General features: G+C 34.8%; 1 protein-coding gene across 1 annotated transcript in view; it reads left to right on the forward strand.

Annotated features, from left to right (window-relative positions):
- The window catches only part of LOC143354063 (zwei Ig domain protein zig-8), a 265,431-nt gene that overhangs the window by 225,176 nt on the left and 21,768 nt on the right, over window positions 1-18,487 (forward strand). The window contains exon 5 of the mRNA XM_076787797.1: window positions 4,411-4,594. Within this exon, the coding sequence (XP_076643912.1) occupies window positions 4,411-4,594 (184 nt within the window). The remainder of the gene's footprint in view (window positions 1-4,410; window positions 4,595-18,487) is intronic.

Here is an 18,487-nt window from a genome sequence, read left to right on the forward strand (position 1 = left end):
TAACTTTATCTGTAGTTACCCAAACTTACGCTCATATATACAATAACATGTGGTTTCGCTTACACTTGGTCGACTTGCTATCTGCCTCTGACTACAATTGTAATTGCACAATTTTGGAAACAAAAAATGTTATAAGTACCAACGTTAGGAAATGATTGACGAGTTTAAAATGTTGAGAAATAAAGTTGTATCGGTGAGTCCATTTTCGTAATATTGTTTAAGTATAAATAAAAAATTTTTCTTGCACGTGTCGCACATCTATACTGTAAAATACATTAATAATATACTGTGTAATAATTTTCTGTATAGAGAACGAGGCACTATAGTTATATGATTATTCAATAACAAAGTATTTACTAATATTAATATTGCTACTCGGTAATGATAAAAATGTGTTATTCTTTTATATAACTAATATTATTAAAATAGTAGCATAAAATGCGAATATGAAATAGGAAACGGTTTAAATTATGCATAGCAAGCGAAAAAGTAGAGCGTCAGGTTCGGAGATTAAAATGTGTAAAATTGAGTAAAATCGAGCGGATTTCGGCGGATAGGAGTTGCGGGCCCTGATCTGATTTCGGTTCTGTTCGGGCAGGTTTGGAAGGATAAAAATGTTTCGGTTCCCGATCTGATTCCGCTTCGGGCGAGCGGTTCAGGCAATGCTGACGAAGCGTTCGGATAAATTCGATCGCACCCGCCCATACCCTCCCTTTTCAGAGCGCTAGTATGTAGATGCGCTCAAAAACAAAACAAACGTAGCCAAGTCAAGCGATTCACACTGGTGGTTTCCGTTTGTCTATTCCACCGTGTGGCAATTGCTATCTTTTTTACATTACAAGTGACTTTTCGTTCCGTTTACAGTTTAACGTGGAATGCCTGCACCCCGCGTCAATATAATATAGAAATCTCTCTGCATTCTTTCGTGTTCCCAAAAGCATGGGTCTTTATTACAATTTCGCATATAGTTTTATAAACAGTACTCTTTTTTGTATACATTTTACTAAACACTTTTTGTATGGTAATTTTATTTATATATTTTATATATAATGAAGTATCTGAAAAAAGGGTGCGACAAAATAACAGGGAAACGAGCTTTTTACTGATTAATAATTGTGTATATTTCCGAAACCCCTCTACCTTCACTCTGAAGATTAAGAGGGGATACTAGATGATTTATCTCTTTCCCGTGGCGGAGGCTTCTTCCCATTTAAGCTGAAACGTACGTGAAGATTTCAACGAACAACGTTTTGCTTAACTCTGTCGAGTTTTGCAGTGTCTTCCAACGGTAGAATTTATGACGGTTTGTTCCACAAGTCTATTGCACAATAGAAGACTGTACGAACGAACTCCGGTTCTGCGTTATGCTCTGACTGCGAACTGTCGAGAAAGTGATGAATTTCAAAATATGCAGATGGGTAAGGATTTCGAAGATTTCTGTGGAGAAGTTATCGTTCCGCCACGGAACAATCACAAAGCAGCAATTACGAAAAAAGTATTTTATTTATAGAAACGGATAAAGTTCTATCTCGAGAAACGGCACCAAAGTTTTTCCGAGAGTAGGAAATTTCTATCCCCTCTTCTTCTTTTGAAGTTGTCCGCTCGAAACCGCTTACAAGGGAACCCCGGAGACTGATACACGCCGATTGTAATGAAACTTTGCACAAGTGTTCATTAGTATTTCATTCGTCCCCGTTTTTTACTTTAAGGGAGAAATCAACCCTTTTATCAGAATCATCCCTGCCGGTGACGTGCTAATAAGTCGCAAATGACAAACGAGATTAAAAACTGGTTGATCGTTTCCTTGGATCAAAAATTTGGAAAATGATTTTTTCAACAAAATTTTGGCATAGATTTCTGGATCTAAAGAGATGATACAACTTTCACTTTAACCATTTTTTTTTATGTCTTTTATCGTTTCCGATTTATAAGCACTTACATAGATAGGTTGGTTCGGATAAAAGGGTTGATTTCTCCCTGAATGTAAAAAACGGGCACGACTGAAATATGGTTAAATTTTTAGATAGGTCTAATGTACACTTGTGCCAAGTTTCATCAAAATCTGCGTGTATCAGACACTAAGGTTCGAGGGTATGTCATATCCTATCCTTTTTGGTCTGCCGTTACATTCGATTCTCTCGCACATTCTCCCTATTCACCCCCGGCCCATTCGACATCAAAGTCAAGCTGCATAGGTAGCCTGATCCGAGAAACGGCAAAAGCCGTTCTGAGCCACTGCCGCCTCTCGAGACACAACTGTATAACAATTCAAAAGTTTACGCATCTTCACGCATGACAAAGGCATTTTCTGCAAGAAAATTATCTCTTTATTTATTTCGCCACCATTTATATATTTTATCGCCGCCACCAACGGCACCAACGTACATCAACCAATAGAAACACAAATATTCTTTACGTCTAAAGCATCAGAACACGTCCTACTGTCATGAACAGTGACACAGTAACATGCAACACACTTTGATATTGTATATTAAATTATTTCTGTTACCAAACAAGTTTCAAACATACATCACCCTATGCTAACTAGTTTTGTGATATTAACCCTTCGCGGTCCGCGCGTCCTGGCAGTTTCGTTTCAGCAGATCCGCGCAATATTCGCGTTATGTTTGTACCAGCATGAGAGCGAGACTCATTGAAAACACAGACGCGGTGCTGGATGTTCAATGGGGCATTGTAAACAAGAAAAATCCATTGATAAATACATCATTGATTTAAACATAAGATTTGCAAAATAAAATTGTTGTCCAGTCACACTGGAGATAGATTTACAAACGGCTAAATTACCATCAAGCGTTTGGCTATTGCGAGTAAGGAACAACAACAAAGGTGACAGTTTTTACTGTCAAGGATATTGGATGTAGACTAGAGCCAGTGATTTCAAGTGAATCGAGTGAGGTACGCGAATATCCGGGTACTCGAAAGATACTCGGGTAAACAAATATTTCACGTACTATCCGGGTATCTCACGAATGCTTGAACACTTGAGATACACGAGAATCTCGTGCTGAATTGAACCGAATTGAGCCGAATTGGACCGATCGCATTTCGATCATTTTCAGCTAAATCACAGTAACAGTTTTCGATACTATTTACATGTATATTTCGTTTTTTATTCATATAACGTAATACATAGTAGGATATACGTGTAAAACGAAATACAGGACGTTTCCAAAATCGCGGTACAATCGGCCGGGTCATTATTCTACATGCAAAAACAAGTCGAGAAGAAGGAATAACATTTTATGTTTTTTGAAACAAAAAACGAGTTTGAAAATCCGTCGAATTCGCGTGCTCCAGTACTTGCATCAAATAGAACCGGCTTCGGTCAAACGAAAAAATGTTATTTTTTTTTTTCGACTTGTTTCGGTCATCATTCTGAACAACTTTTTGTTATACATGTTACCGCCGGACGACCTTAGTTTGCGAGACATTTGCGGAAAACTGTTGGGTTGACTATAGCAAACTCGCCTCCTAGAAGTTAGCCCCCTCACTTTCAGAATTGAGTAATTTCAACAGTTGTGCTGAATTCTGATGTTTGCAATGTTAAGGGTTTGTGCTCGAATATTAACACCGTGAATACGTAAGAAGCACTATATTTATATTTATTTATATATATTTATTATTATTATATTATTCCATATTTATTTATTTATATATTTATATTTATATTGTACCTCATCTTTTCTCATTGTTCCAATATTGTTCTGTTTTTAAAAATATGAACGTTATTATATTTGAAACTCGAATTATGGGAACAGCCTTCTCAATAATACGGATAGTGCAGGTATTATACTTCGAGTTTTATTTTCGTCTAGTCAGCTCTCTTGTGTCCACACGGTTTCCATACCTTTCTTAGCTGTCAGCATCTGACTGTAGGTATATTTGCTTAACAGCATGTATTTCAATATCGACTGTATAAAAAGAGCTTTCTCTATCCCGGAAATGGTATGGAAATTGTGTTGGGATGTATCGTAAAGGACAAAGGAACACATGTTGTATATGAGACAGACTGTCGGCGCGTCGGTGCAAGCTTCGAAAAATGCAAAGCATAAAACATGTTGTTTTTTGAGAAAAAATTAATCATCTTGTAATAGCTTTTCCACTTGAACTAAATACAAAAAAAAAAGTTTCATTTCACTATAGATTATACAGGGTGGAACGGAAATTGTACAACCGTCTGTTTGTGCTCGTCCGATCAGTCCTCTCGAATGCAATAAGTTCCGTTTCAAACATTTTTTTGTCAAAGTCAATAGATGGCGAGCTGGTTCAGGTATAATTTTATTTAATTCAGAATTTCGCTCAAACAATAATCTATTATATATTGATTCATCCAGTAAATTTTACAATTAGCTCTATAAATTTAATATAGAATTGTTATATCGTTTTCAGCGCCGTCCGTCCAAATAGTGGACGCCTTGGGTGAGCCCCTGAGGGACAAGTACTACGAGGCCGATAGCACCATCGAACTATTGTGCGTCATACGCCATATAGCGATGCAAGTTCAGTACAGCGTTGTCCAGTGGCTTCACGGCAATCGAGTTCTCAACTACGATACAACAAGGGGCGGTATCAGGTAACTAAAATGTGGCAAAGCTGTACTATATACTTTCGCTGTGTGCTGTGTTTCGCAACAAAATGTTCTCTGAACGAATTGCAACTTAATCCATGATAAAATTACTATCTGAAATGGTTAAAATTACGCTTAGATCAATGTTTGATATCACGGGGGGATTCTCGTGTAAGCAAGAAATTCAACTGATATTTTTAAATTTTTCTAGAAAACTTATTAGCTATAGAAGTTATTATGATTGTTCTCTTCGCCAGTGCAGCCATCACTGGTGTGCAGTGTAGCTACATACACTTGAAGTGTGTTACACTTAATTTTTCAAGATGCTGTTATAACCATAGTAAGATAGAAGTATTAAAATTGCGTATATAGAATTTGATGTGAGTTGGATACTATTTGTAGAAGTTAGAGAACATTCGTTGCAGAAACGTTTAAAAGGAGGCTCGCAAAAGCATTCGAACGCATAGAGCAGTTCTGGTCACGGTTGGGGCCCCTCGAACGCTTGCTTCCCCCACCAACCACTCTTTCATGCAGCCCGTACTTTCGTCGCGTTCGCTGGGATCTCGCATTTTCGTTGCCCTACGTACTACGTACCTTCGTAGCTACTTGCAACAGTCGAAGCGCGTCGTCCTTTCTCCATGGTAATGGCGCTTACTGGAAGAGGACACTGGCCGCTATGATGGGGACAGTTTTGCCTCAATTGTAGCAAACGTGCCCAACACTGGCTTTTAGAAATTGACGATGTTTACACCGAATTTACGCAGTAAACGTTAGGATTGTTTTTTGTTGTAATCGGTTACAGTTATTAGAGTGTAGACGTTAACGAATCCGAAGAATCTGAAACATAAAAGTTTCAGCGGGAATTAATATTAAAACTTCAGTTTCACAAAGTTCAGCTTTATAATACACGTAAAAGATTAATTTTATACTACAAAAAGGATTACTTCATGAGTGAAAATTCATTTTTAAACGAAAAGTTAATTTATTTCTTAATATATTTAAACTTACTACTATTAGTAATAAAATATTAATCTTCCTTCGTTTGTAATACTATATCTATTTCATTTACATTCAGTTCCTTTCCACGACCTAGTCCTTACATTCTTTTTTACTAATTTCCTTTTACAATTAGTGGTGGTCACTCAGTAGCTTATATCCATCTCAATTGCATAGATGTGCAGTTTATACTATTATTTTTTCCATCTTGCAACTATTAAATGGACATTCTTTTGTCAACTTACGGAATTTAAGAATTTTAATTTCATTTTTAATCCATTTAGCGCCAAACAATGATTAAATTATTGAGTTGAGTTTTACAATGATTGAGTTTTAGCGTTAGCTAAACTCGCAAAAAGTGCCGACAATGATATATCGTTCTACGTTCTGCAGAAGCTTAAACTCCCACTCTTCCACCCAGTCCATACATCGTTGATTGATCTATTCTAATTTATCTGTAGATTTCTAATGATATTACCATTTTATCTTATTCTAATATTAAAATCGATATTGTATTCTATTTTATCGGTTTCTCTTCTATATCATTTTGGCTCTAATTTCATACAAATTATTAAATTTTTTCTTCTTCAATACTTACCTATATTTACATAGTTTTATGAAATTATGTACTCTTAATGATATTAAACATGTTACATTTGGAGCATGCTCGGAAGCATTCATATATTAAAATAAGTAGTTTAAATTACAATATGAAATGTCATTTTTTATCCCGGAGTATCTCATAGAGAGACAATACAATTTGCCAAAGTTACTTTTATTTAGAACTTTATCTTTGAATATTTTCAAATTAAATTCTAAAAACCATTTTACATCTTGTTATATTTTCATTGTGCCCATCCTCGCTACTTGGTAACTTGTTAGCGTTCTGACCAATATCTTTCACCTATCCGCATGATAACGCTTGTAATCTATCTTCATCGCGGATATATTGCACTTTATGCGTCCTCGTGTCACGTTTCAATAGTAATTGGATCTTGCACACAAATGTAAGATATACATACGAGTATGCTCGATCCTGCTTCTAAATCAAAGAGATGTTATCAGCGATTATAACGGGAACGCGGATTTCTATGCAAACTAAAAATGTATTGTATCAATTGCAAGGTACTAGAATCAAATAAATATTAATTTTCTTCCTCCAATAATTTTAAGAGGTTGATGGTAATATATCGATGCTCTTAAATTCTTATAATTCTATCACTGTTTTATATTTCATCTACTCAGTTTTACTATAAATGCACAAAATCCGCAATCAAGGTTAGGAACTAAATAGAAATGTCTCCAGAAGAGATAAAAGCACGGAAGGGTGATATGAAGTACCCAGTAGTGGGGGAACCTGCACACTGGTAGTGGGGGTCGTGAAACGACGGAGGGGGGGTTGCCCAGGCATACTGTAAGGCAAGTAAGGTGAGCTCGTATTTCCCTCTCACGCGTTAGTTGATTCTACGTCATCGACTCTCGGAGCACCAATTGCCCAGGCGCATAGTGCGGACAAATCGCCTGTTTTCGGCACTTCTCGTAGTTCGGTTATTAATGCATATATAGAGGAAATTTTTTACAGACAATTATATTTACCAATATAGTTTATAATTTTAACAAAAAAAATTTTTGGAAAAAAAAATTTATTATTAAAAGGTAACAAATTTATTTTTAAAAACTAACAAGTTTAGAACAAAATTATTAATAAATGAACCATATGTAAAATTAACAATAATAAACTTAAACAAATTATGATACTAGTGAATAAAATGAATCAACTCAACAAAATGCTATCCGAGCATGCTGCTGCTGCTTCGCTATCCGACTCATTCTCAGTACTTTGATTGCGACTCAAAATCATTGACTCTCGTGATCTTGCACATTTCGATCTATCCTTATATTCTTATTACTTTTTCAATAGTTATAAAACATATATTAAAAACAAATTAAAAATACACAAAAATGATTGATATATAATTATTGCAAAATTGTATTATGCATAAAAATGGTTATTATATGATTATTATTAACAATTTCCATCCTAATACGCATGTTTTGCAAAAGAAATGTATTTCATGTCGTGATATACACGAATATTGAACTTTCCCAGTCAATTCCCCACTGTAACTGTGGCGAACAAATGGCAAAATTTTTTACAACCAAATTTGTTTACAAATGTATACTTATTGTTAATTATTTACAGAAAATGAAATTTAACAATATAACTAATACATTTAACAAGAAAATAACAAAGTTTCCACGATAGATCCTAAAGGAAAGGTATGGACACTTCTTAAAAAGTTTATAAAATTGAGAGTCGCAAAAAGTGGCAGACAAAACTATGAAATTCTTAAACTATAATGAGTAATGTATCCGAATATGCATAAATCTCAGGACATGTTTTGCCGTTTTTGTTTTATATTAATTTGAAGTTTTATATGCAATTAACAAATAAAACCACCGTTGAAAATTTGTACAAAAAATAAATCTACTTTATTAAATGTATAAAGAATGCATATTCCTTGGTAAGAACTTTCCATTACACAGAATTATTATTTCACACTCATTTACAGTTAATATAACATTTTTCGATTTTTGTCACTTTAGAGAGTGCCTCCATGGCCAAATTGTTTTACAAAAATCTAAATTTGGTTACTAATGCGTATGCAATGGTAATTAGTCACAAAAAATTAAATTTAACAATAAAATTAATAAGTTGAAGAAAAAGAAAATTATTTTTATGCATAAAAAAAATTGTTAAATGATTTTTAAATGAATAATAATATGCATTTCCTGCAAATAAAGAGTTCTGCCAAAGGAAATTTTCGTGCATCGTAAAATAAAAATGTAGTGAGATGTGCCGACTTGTCCGCACTGTGAGGCGTGCCAGGCAGCATAACAGACCCCTTCGTATCATTATGATGTGTAATTTCGTTATATTGGCTTTACAATGACATAAGAAGTGAAATTTTTCTAGGCATATTGACTACATTGAAATAAATCCAGTCATATCTAGAATGCTTCGAATATACATACAACTGCATGTTTTAGAAAAAATTAGAACTCACTTTCAAGTGATTTTCGAAAGTCTCTCGCTACGAAAAGAACTGGGGAAAAAATACGTATACTGTTGAAAACGATCGAGTTTCGACTGAACGTGTGCTGCGTGGTGGCGTAAAGGAGAAAACAATTGCACTCTGGTATTTTCTAACTATTCTTTGCCAGATGGAAAGTTATTTTTAGCTCGAATGGAGAGACGCGCTCAATGCTTAACCCGTTCTCTACTGAAACAGCATTCGTAGAAATCCCACAATATCTGGAAAATTTGTTTAATGCAGCAGGAACTGGAAAGTCAACATACATATACCTTGTAACATAATTTAGTTAACTTGAAACAATTCCGTACAAAATCATTTTTTAAAATAATAGTAATAAATTATGTCATCTATATTTGACGCAACAGTTAAAGTTTTAACAAATATGTGATAGTATTGTTTTATGCCTGGAATATCGATTTCACGCAAGAATTGACTCGAAAAACATGTTTACAGTCTTGAACGTTTTAATTGTAAATGTATTGAGAACTTTCATACTCTTTCCTAACATGTTTAAAAGTTAAATTTCTTGCTACTATAATAAGATTACTCCTGTAGTCGACCGCTGCCATTTAGTGTTTAAACTATTTAACATTTTGAGTTTCATGAAGAACTTTTTTTCTTAAAATTACAGTGCGAGGTAATCTACGTAAAATCTATCATTTTACTTATTTGAAATGTCTTCAGAAAAGAACAAAGCAAACTGTGCAAAATAATTTATGCCATTTAATTTGTTTTAATTTTCAAAGCGAAGAATTAACAGAAATGAATTCTTTAATATGTAGATCACAATGAAAATACATATACAATAGTTACACTCTTGAGTTAACCAATACGAATTTCCTTATAAAGACTTCCAGTGATTGACGAGTCCATTGATGTTTACCGAGCGCCCGAACCCCAATGACTCTTTCTTTTTCAATCGCTATCCTTCTTTACCTGTGGCAGACTACAACAATGTACTACCTCTTCTAGAACCGTTACTCGGCAGACCCGATTTTAATAATATACGTCAAAATAGATTAAACATCTATTGAACATTTTCTGCTAACTATGACTTAACATTTTGTAACTCATAGGCGACAATATTAGAAGTATGAGCTGTTAAATTATATTCAGACCACTGCTATATTTGCTAATAATTCCACTTAAAAAACATGAAGTGACCTTGAAATAACCTCTACATCTTTGTCCTATTACGTACCGTTCAGGAGTTACATAAAACGGCACTTACCGTGGGACATCCTGTATATGTTCGCTGCTCTCGCTGGTCTGATGTTTTACACGAAGAAAGTTAAATTAATTTCATGCACGTTTTATCCAAAATTATTACGCACAATGTGATACTGAGACGAGGTCACATTGTTAAATATTTTTCGTGTAGTGAATACAGCGCATGTATGTAATAAAATAGTGCACTTGATAAACCCGTTATCGAAACAAACAGTGATAGCGAACATGTTAATAGCATGGTTGGGAGAACACGGTATGCAAACTTTCATACATAAAATACTCAGGATTTGAATTGTTAGGTAAACCAACGAGCCTGCTTTATCGGGCTACTGAGAGTCGTAGTAGTGATTAGGAACTGAAGAAACAATCTTACAATTGCGGTTTCAAAGGAGATATCTAATGTATGTATCAATGTTTAAAAATAAATAAATTATATCTCGAGAAAATAGCAAAACAGAAAAAATCTAATACATTGTATGCTACTCTTGAAGCCTCTTGACTTTGTTACGAGCCAGGGCTGCGAGCAATGCGAGAAACCGGCGTAGGGTTATTACCCCAGGAATATGGTTTCAATTTGTTAGTTAACGTGCGCGGACGAAACCAATGCGAAATCGGGAAGCCGCTAGGATTATAGACATCGAGTTAAAGGGTTAAAATCAAAATATCTTATAAACTAATGGTTAGGGTGCATTAAAAAATATACAATTCCATTTCAAAAGAAAAATCAAGTTGACGTTCTATGACCTCTACGCGTCCACATAGAAAAAAAAATATCTACATCGGAAAGTGTGCCGCCTGATACCGTTTACTTTTGTCTGGAACATTTTTTAGTATCATTGACAGTTTCTGAGAGATATTCTGGATTTCCAGATAAATGGGACGCCCTGTATGTAGACGGAATCACAGCCTCGGGAAGTTCAACCATCTTAGAACGATCGATTCTCCAAAAGCATTGAACTGTCTCAACGTGTTTGACCTTTACAATGCCCTAAAACTTGTTCGCGTTTGACCTCCGCTCCGTTCAGACGTAGTACCTGTCACCCGTACAGAATCGAGCACTTTCGTATAAACTACGAGCCTATTGTTACTGACAATGTAACAAAACTAAACTAAATGTGCATCGATCGTTGGGTTCTGCTACGCAATTGTTACCATCTTTTGAAACTATATAATTTGAACAGTGATTTCCAGGCAGTTCATAGAACAATTTCAGAAGATATTGAAGTAAACTAGCCCTACCAATTTTCATTTGAATCAAGAAAAACAAACTATTTCTTTTGAAAAAATGACAGACATTGTAACCGAAATATTCGATTTTGTACCTGAAAATTTTCCCGTTTTTGTTACCAAAAAATTATGATAGATATTAACATATCACCGAAATTGTATAAAAAATAATTATACTGCTAGCTAATTCCCTATAGATAATAACCTCTTAAATCTGTTTCTTCGAAATAAAGACAATTGTAACAAAATTGTTATGCGCTGCAGTGGTTAGTATTTATTCAAACATGAGAGGTCCAACAGTGAGACTGTTTGTAACACTTTACCACACGTCCCTACTCCATATACATTGCTGGTTAATCTGCTACACCCAAGTTGGACAACTTTGCGAGAACACGCGACGATTATAATAGCGAAAATTTCATAAGCAGTACAATGTACTTCGCGGGAAACAATTTTACGGTACATGGCTTACGTTAGCTAACGAATTTGCCTATGTCGTACAATTGAGAATTTCATTTAAACAATGGAAATACAAGATACGCTTTACACCAATTTTGATGGAATCTTTATGACTTTTCAATGATCATTATTTGAAACGAAAAGATATTTTAAAAAATTACGCAATATCATTTATTACGGTCTTCAAGTTTTAACAACAATATAGTCAGTATAATGACACTATTACTAATGTTGTTACATAGTTAACATAAGTTGGCAGTCGTAAAATACATACTCAAAATAGTACTAACTTTTACTCAGAATGTTCTTGTACTCAGAATGTTTTCTCAGATTATCTACTTGCGACTGCATACAGCCCATTCATTTACTGTATTTATAAATGGAATTTCACATAAAATTTTATTGATACAGATTTTACGAAACAAAGAATTTTGATCTGAGTAACAATATTGAGTATCGTCAGTATCTAATGTTGTACACATTGTCAAGACCATCGCGTTGGTCGCAATTACGAATAATGTATGAGTAATCGTGTCTGAAGGCCTGTTTCTGAGTTGATATAGTGGAAACTTGCGTAGACGTTGGGTAAATCTCTTTCATTAACATGTTATTTCTCCAAATAGGCGGGAGTCTGCAAGTTACGCTTCCATATTTGAATTTCTCATTGTATAGCCAATTAAATATCATGTTTCTATTCAATATTAAATAATTATACAGTATTCAAGATTGAATAAAATTATGCAGTATTTTTAGCGTAAAAAATACAACCACAATTTCATATTTAAAATTTTGTAAAATTTTAATGTACCCATTTAAACAAATAAAGATGCGCTTAATTAATAGGCTCGTAACGTTTTAACTATTAACCCAAGAACCTTAAAATCTGCATAAAATCAAAGTAATTTATTTCTAATATATAATATTAAAATATATAATACTGAGCTTTTTAACCTTTAATGTTTTGAACACTCACTATTTTGACGTAAAAATTCATTTAAATCTAGATAAATAATTCTAGAATAGAATTCTGATCTGTTCGAAACAGAATAATTCTAATAATTTAATGCGTAATTGTACATTGCAACTACACCGATGCACTTTCGTAAAAAATCATATCATAGAACGTTACAGCTTGTTGAATCATTCAAAACATTCCTATATTTAATAATTATTCCTATACTTACAATTCGGCCCAGTTACTAGATACATCCTGTATAATAAATACTTTTGCTTGAATATTTTATCATAAAGTGTCTTGCGCAAACCGGTTATGCTTGTTTAAGGAAATAATCGATATGCAATACAATGTTTGGTAAACATTATGTATATGTACATATCGTTTTACCGCGTTAACTGCAATGCTAGTCACGGATGACCGGTTCCCGTTTCCCAATGGGACCATGGTGGTCATCCGTGTCACCAAATTTTTTCAAGCGATTAAAGCCAGATGAATATATATATAGATAGTAATTACGGGCGGCCATCAGTGGAGAAAATAATAAAGATATGATCTCTTCCAAGTTGATGAAAAAATAAAAATCCGAGACAAAATATCACGAATGACAGTGTTAGACTGGTTTCTTAATTGCATCAACGCCTGTCCTCAATTCGCCGCCTTCAGAGTGCGAATATGCGGTGCAGGAGCGATGCACACGTTTTCAAGGATTAGAGGAAGCCCGAAGTAATGGCATCAGAAACTCCAAACTCGCCCTCTCTGAATTTTGTCCATTTATTGCCTGGCGAACTTCACACCTTTACACTTCAGTGTAAAGTTCTCATAGCAATAAATGAACAAAACTAATGAAACGCTACTGCATCTGTACTCAAAAATTTCATTTAAAAAAAATAAAAAAATCAAATCTCATAAAAAATGACAAAAGTCATGTTTACATCGTGAACTCTCTGTTTTTAACTTGTAGAAAATCCCTGTACATCGTACGTGTGATAATGTGGAAAATAAGTCTCAATCTAGCTTATAATTAGACTGAACTAATCTAACATTTACGCTTTTATTGAATTTATTACGATTTCTTTAGACAGAATGGAGAATATAGAAATACTTGTACTGTGGCATTTCACTACTGCTACCACCGACACTTAAATGCATTTATTCGTGTTAAGCCATGTTGGGCATGCATAATCTAAACGAAGTAGATAGATGCTTATGGTTGATCGTTAACGTTAGGTGTAATAACGGGGCTCAGGTGCCCGATGAGCCTAGAATAGAAGAGAGTATTGGATTTTAGGTCTATTCTGTACCTCATGTATGATGGTACTCAGACCAATGAACCGTATATCGATTTTATGACGACGTACATGGTTTACAAGCGCAGTAACCCTTTTTTCCAAAATTACTGTTTAAAATCTGCCTTCAATGTCATATTTAAGAACAAAATAACGCATATGTTACTGGTCAAGCGTTTGGACATGTTTAAAATTACATATCATAAATGTTGCTCTGACAAAGCTGATATCCTACAGATAACTACTGAAACTGTTAATTTTTGTCATTTACAAATTGCTGCGATCGTTCATAGTTTTACCAATTTAAAAATCATTAATGCTAAAATATAAGAGGAAGGGTGAATGCTGCCGAATGTAACAGCAAGTGGAGGAAGACTATGATTGCTGAGCACCACGCGCAAAAGAATTAATAGCATTGTACTTTGAATACTGGTTTCTTTGGCAATTCAGGCAGAATATGGTAGGCAACTATTTTATTCAACGATGCATATAGACAATGGCAGCGCAATATCCGTAAAGGGGTACTATTGCGGTACTTAAAAGTGGGAAAGGTAGGTAGAGGAGAAAGAAAAGTATAGGATCGTTCCGTCTTGAACCGCCTAATTAGACTGGTTATTACAGCTACTTATCAGTTGCTGTCTTAAGCAGAGAGGTTTTTAATGGTCAATTCGAAAAGACATATATGTATATGCAGGCGTGGTGAGAAGTTGAAGAATCAGATAATTCAACTTATAGATAATTTACTACTCTAAGACTTTCATTTCTGAGAAATTCAATGCTCAAAGTATTTTTAACATGCGCTCGTTCAAACATTCAAGGTACAATAAGAGCATTAATCATGCTTTTTGGGTGCTATTACGCCGTCTATAACAGGACATACATCGGTTTTGATTTTTTCTAAAAGTCGACATTGTCACTAAATTTTCAAATAATTTTAAATTTTGGGCTCAATGCACAACCTGAAGGCATTATCGCACACTTGTAGGATTTTGATTCTGTCGTTAGGGTGTCAAACCACAACTTTTCCCGTGTGGAGGTTTTTCTATTCATACCAAAACTATTATTTTTAAAAACGTCGATACTTCTCCGGCGTATATCCTGAACGCGTTCGCCTAGGAGTTAGCCGATATGTGCACTTCAAAGCCTCAAAGGAAAAACTGTTGCTCGCATTTTTCACTATTTTTTCATGTTTGTACAATTATCCCGTATCTGCTTGTACCGCCTGCCCTGGGACGTTCTGTATGCAAAGTCTAACTTTACAGTTCGAAGTGCAAAAAGGTTCTGTCAAAATATCATACCGGACTCAATCACACCGATTTTAACGTTGCTCTTGTGAGAGATAATTTTTTAAAAAATGCTTAACACATACTTTTTTATCAGTAAATTGTCCATCTTAAAGCAATTATACTTTTATCCGCGTTTATTAACGTCGATATTGTAAATACTCATTTGTCGACACATATTTATTTGCATCTTTTTTCATTTGTATGACGAGTACCATCTACTCTAAAAGTTTGGAACACTTATTTTGGACGATTTTTCACAAATCGGAAATTTAGTTCACGAATACTTTTCGGATCCACCGTACGTTCTTACTAGTTCTTGGCAAAAAAGTATATTTTCAGAATATATTTTTAAGTGTTCTAGATTCCTGAATCACTGTGCAATGGACCGTAACTCATGAAAATATTCAACGCGGAAAGTATATTTTACTTTTATGGCGTGCATTTGTAAGAAGTATATACATTCCACGGGAAGGAAATCACGGCATACTACATCGTGAAAAAACTATGACGTTCCAAAATTAATTTGGTACTGTGGCATTACTTCTACTGACATGTAGTTTTAACATACTGCTAATCTTAAAATATAAAACCCCCAACTAAATTGGCAATTCAGACACTACAAAAAATATTTAAAACATTTAAAGTGTAAAATTTAATGAGTCTAACCTAGTTGTGACCAAAGAAGAATATGTTTTAGTGAAATAATCGGTAATCTGATCAGACTGTTAATCTAGAATTTCACTAACAGTAACTCATTCATTTGGACGATAATACAGGGTGGAAAAAGTAGATTTGCCGACAACGGAATTACTCAAACCATTCTACAGCATAATGCTTGGCCATGTACAGTTCTAAGAACAAAGAACGTTATTTACTACTTGGATTGACTAGCTACAGTAAAGTCTTGATCTAAGTGCAACCCTCGGGTCCACATGCTCCGATATAGATCGTGTAGGGCTACTACATTCTTGAAAAGGACAGCGCTTGTAAACACGGATAGGGCGGTCAAAGGCGCACCACATACCGTCAATTAAACCACTAAATACAGTTCAAATTATATCGTGTTTAGTGTCATTTTAATCAGAAAAATGCCACAAATAAGTTGGTGAAAGTCCTATAAAAAAATAATGAAAAATGAAAGAGTTTTGTAATTGGATTAGTAGTGCCCTCACAGGGTATGCCCCCAGTGGAAGGGATATTCTTATTCATCTGGTTGAACCGCACCGAATTACTAGCTGTACAGGATATCAAGAAATTATGTGTAAAAACCTTCACACGGTGATTCTGCACCTTAGGATCGACGAAAATTTGTTAAAAAACTTTGGTGCAAAATTAACCTTGATCAACTTTTTTGAAGTCCCCGTTTTCTTGCATCCTGTAGTACTCATCGCGAAGAGCAAAAGTCTTACAAGAACTATAGATTTCAAGCCAACGGTCCTTTTAAAAAACAACTTTAAAGTTTCGTAAACTAGTATTTTATGCGAGACTAACGGCGCGTTTAGTTACATGTGTGTTATGTATGATTGCGCATGCGCCTTTAAGCGCTACGAGAGATTCGCTGTTGTATAACAGTATTAATTGAGTATTAATCATAATACTATTTTCTCTAAATCTTTAAAAAATATGCATCAAATTTTACGTTCCACTTCATTAACATTAACATTAATATTAACATTAACAATTTAGCGGTAGAGATGATTGAACTTACCGCCACAAACTGCGTCCATTATGTACTATAAAAATCGTTAGCTTCCGATATAATCTACACACTTTGCGCGTATAACTCGTACTTATACTCCAACTCGTGAAAAATGCCTGTTTAACGATAGCAAAGTTTCGGCTACGACTGCCACTCAGGTGAAAAAAATGCAAGCATTTTCTCGTTTACACTATCATAGAGACACTATTAGAGTACTCAACTGAATGGGTAAAAATGTCCTAACTCGTAATTCATTTTTTGGGTGTTCGCCAGCGTTTGGGGATTTAGTCTCACTGTACGTCTGTTCATGACCTACCGTTTCTACTTCATGCAAATGCTAAGCACCCGAACTTGGCGGATTTTCAAACTCGAATTTCTCGAAAATAAAACCTCATATGAAAAAATTTTATTCTACATTCTCGACTTCTGTTTTTTTTTTATGTAGATTCATTCTCTTTTCGGTTGTACTATCAATCACCGATTCTCCTGTATTTACACGTGCTGAAAAGAAAAAGAAACCTATAATATCTAAGAAAAATGTAAAGGCATGAATAGAATTCGCGAAGTATAAAGATCGAGATGTTGATCAGTGGAGGTACGTTATACGGTCAGATGGAACTAAAATTAATCGCCTATTGTCGGATGGTAGAGCATCATATTGGAATAAAAAAGGTAATAGCCTAAAATGACGGAACGTGAAAGAGATATTCAAATACGGCAGTGGCTCCATTACGATAAGAGGATGAATGACGTATGGGACAGGTGAAATACATCAAATTGAAGGTAATATGAAACAAATAATTACAAATCAATTTTGTAATGCGATTTGCCAGAAACGGAAGAGGACATGCTGTGCCTCGACAACGAAGTAACATTACAGCAGTATCGGGATCCCGCACAGAGTCCGGATTTAAAATTCAATCCTAGCTACTGTGAAAGGTTGGTACAAACCGTACCTTAACAAATACATACCAAAGGCTTCTGGATTAAATATTATGTCCTAAATAAGTTCTTGGTGCGAAACCGAACACAACGCAGCTGTAACAAACAAATATATATGTAAAACACAAAGGACAATTAAGTGACCTTCATACACTATATGTCCTACTGGTCTTCATGTACTGTCACAATTGAATGGAAACCTCGAATAAGAGTCTACGTTATATGTATAATACACGCAACGTAAACCAGTTGAGGGGAGGGAGCACGAATTGAGGGGAAATAATTACCCTCTCTCTGCCGTAGTATACACGACAGAGACGAAACGTGTCACGTGACCGGGCAGCGGCGGAAGCGTGGGGAATAGCGCGGTAGAAGGGGAAGTTACAGTGGCGACACAAGTCTTGATCTGGCGACACTGACGTAAACGCTTATACGATGTTTCCATTAAGTTACTTATATTACAAGTTCCTGATCACAGTATATCAAAAAAATTAATTTCAGTACAATTTTCGATTGTGCGTTGTTTACAAGTATTTCTAGTGTGTTGAGCAGCGTCTACTTTCCACTTAACGCTAGATTTACGGAGCGCTAAAAGTGACTATTTCATATGACTTTATAAAAATAACAAGAACGTATTTACCTAAATTTTTAGCCATTTTCTTTGTTGCATCTTTTTAATCTCAATAGTCGCGAATTAAAAATATTAGAACCCGTAATT

This window comes from Halictus rubicundus, chromosome 1 (assembly GCF_050948215.1).
Source record: "Halictus rubicundus isolate RS-2024b chromosome 1, iyHalRubi1_principal, whole genome shotgun sequence".
Taxonomy (NCBI): Eukaryota; Metazoa; Arthropoda; class Insecta; order Hymenoptera; family Halictidae; genus Halictus; species Halictus rubicundus.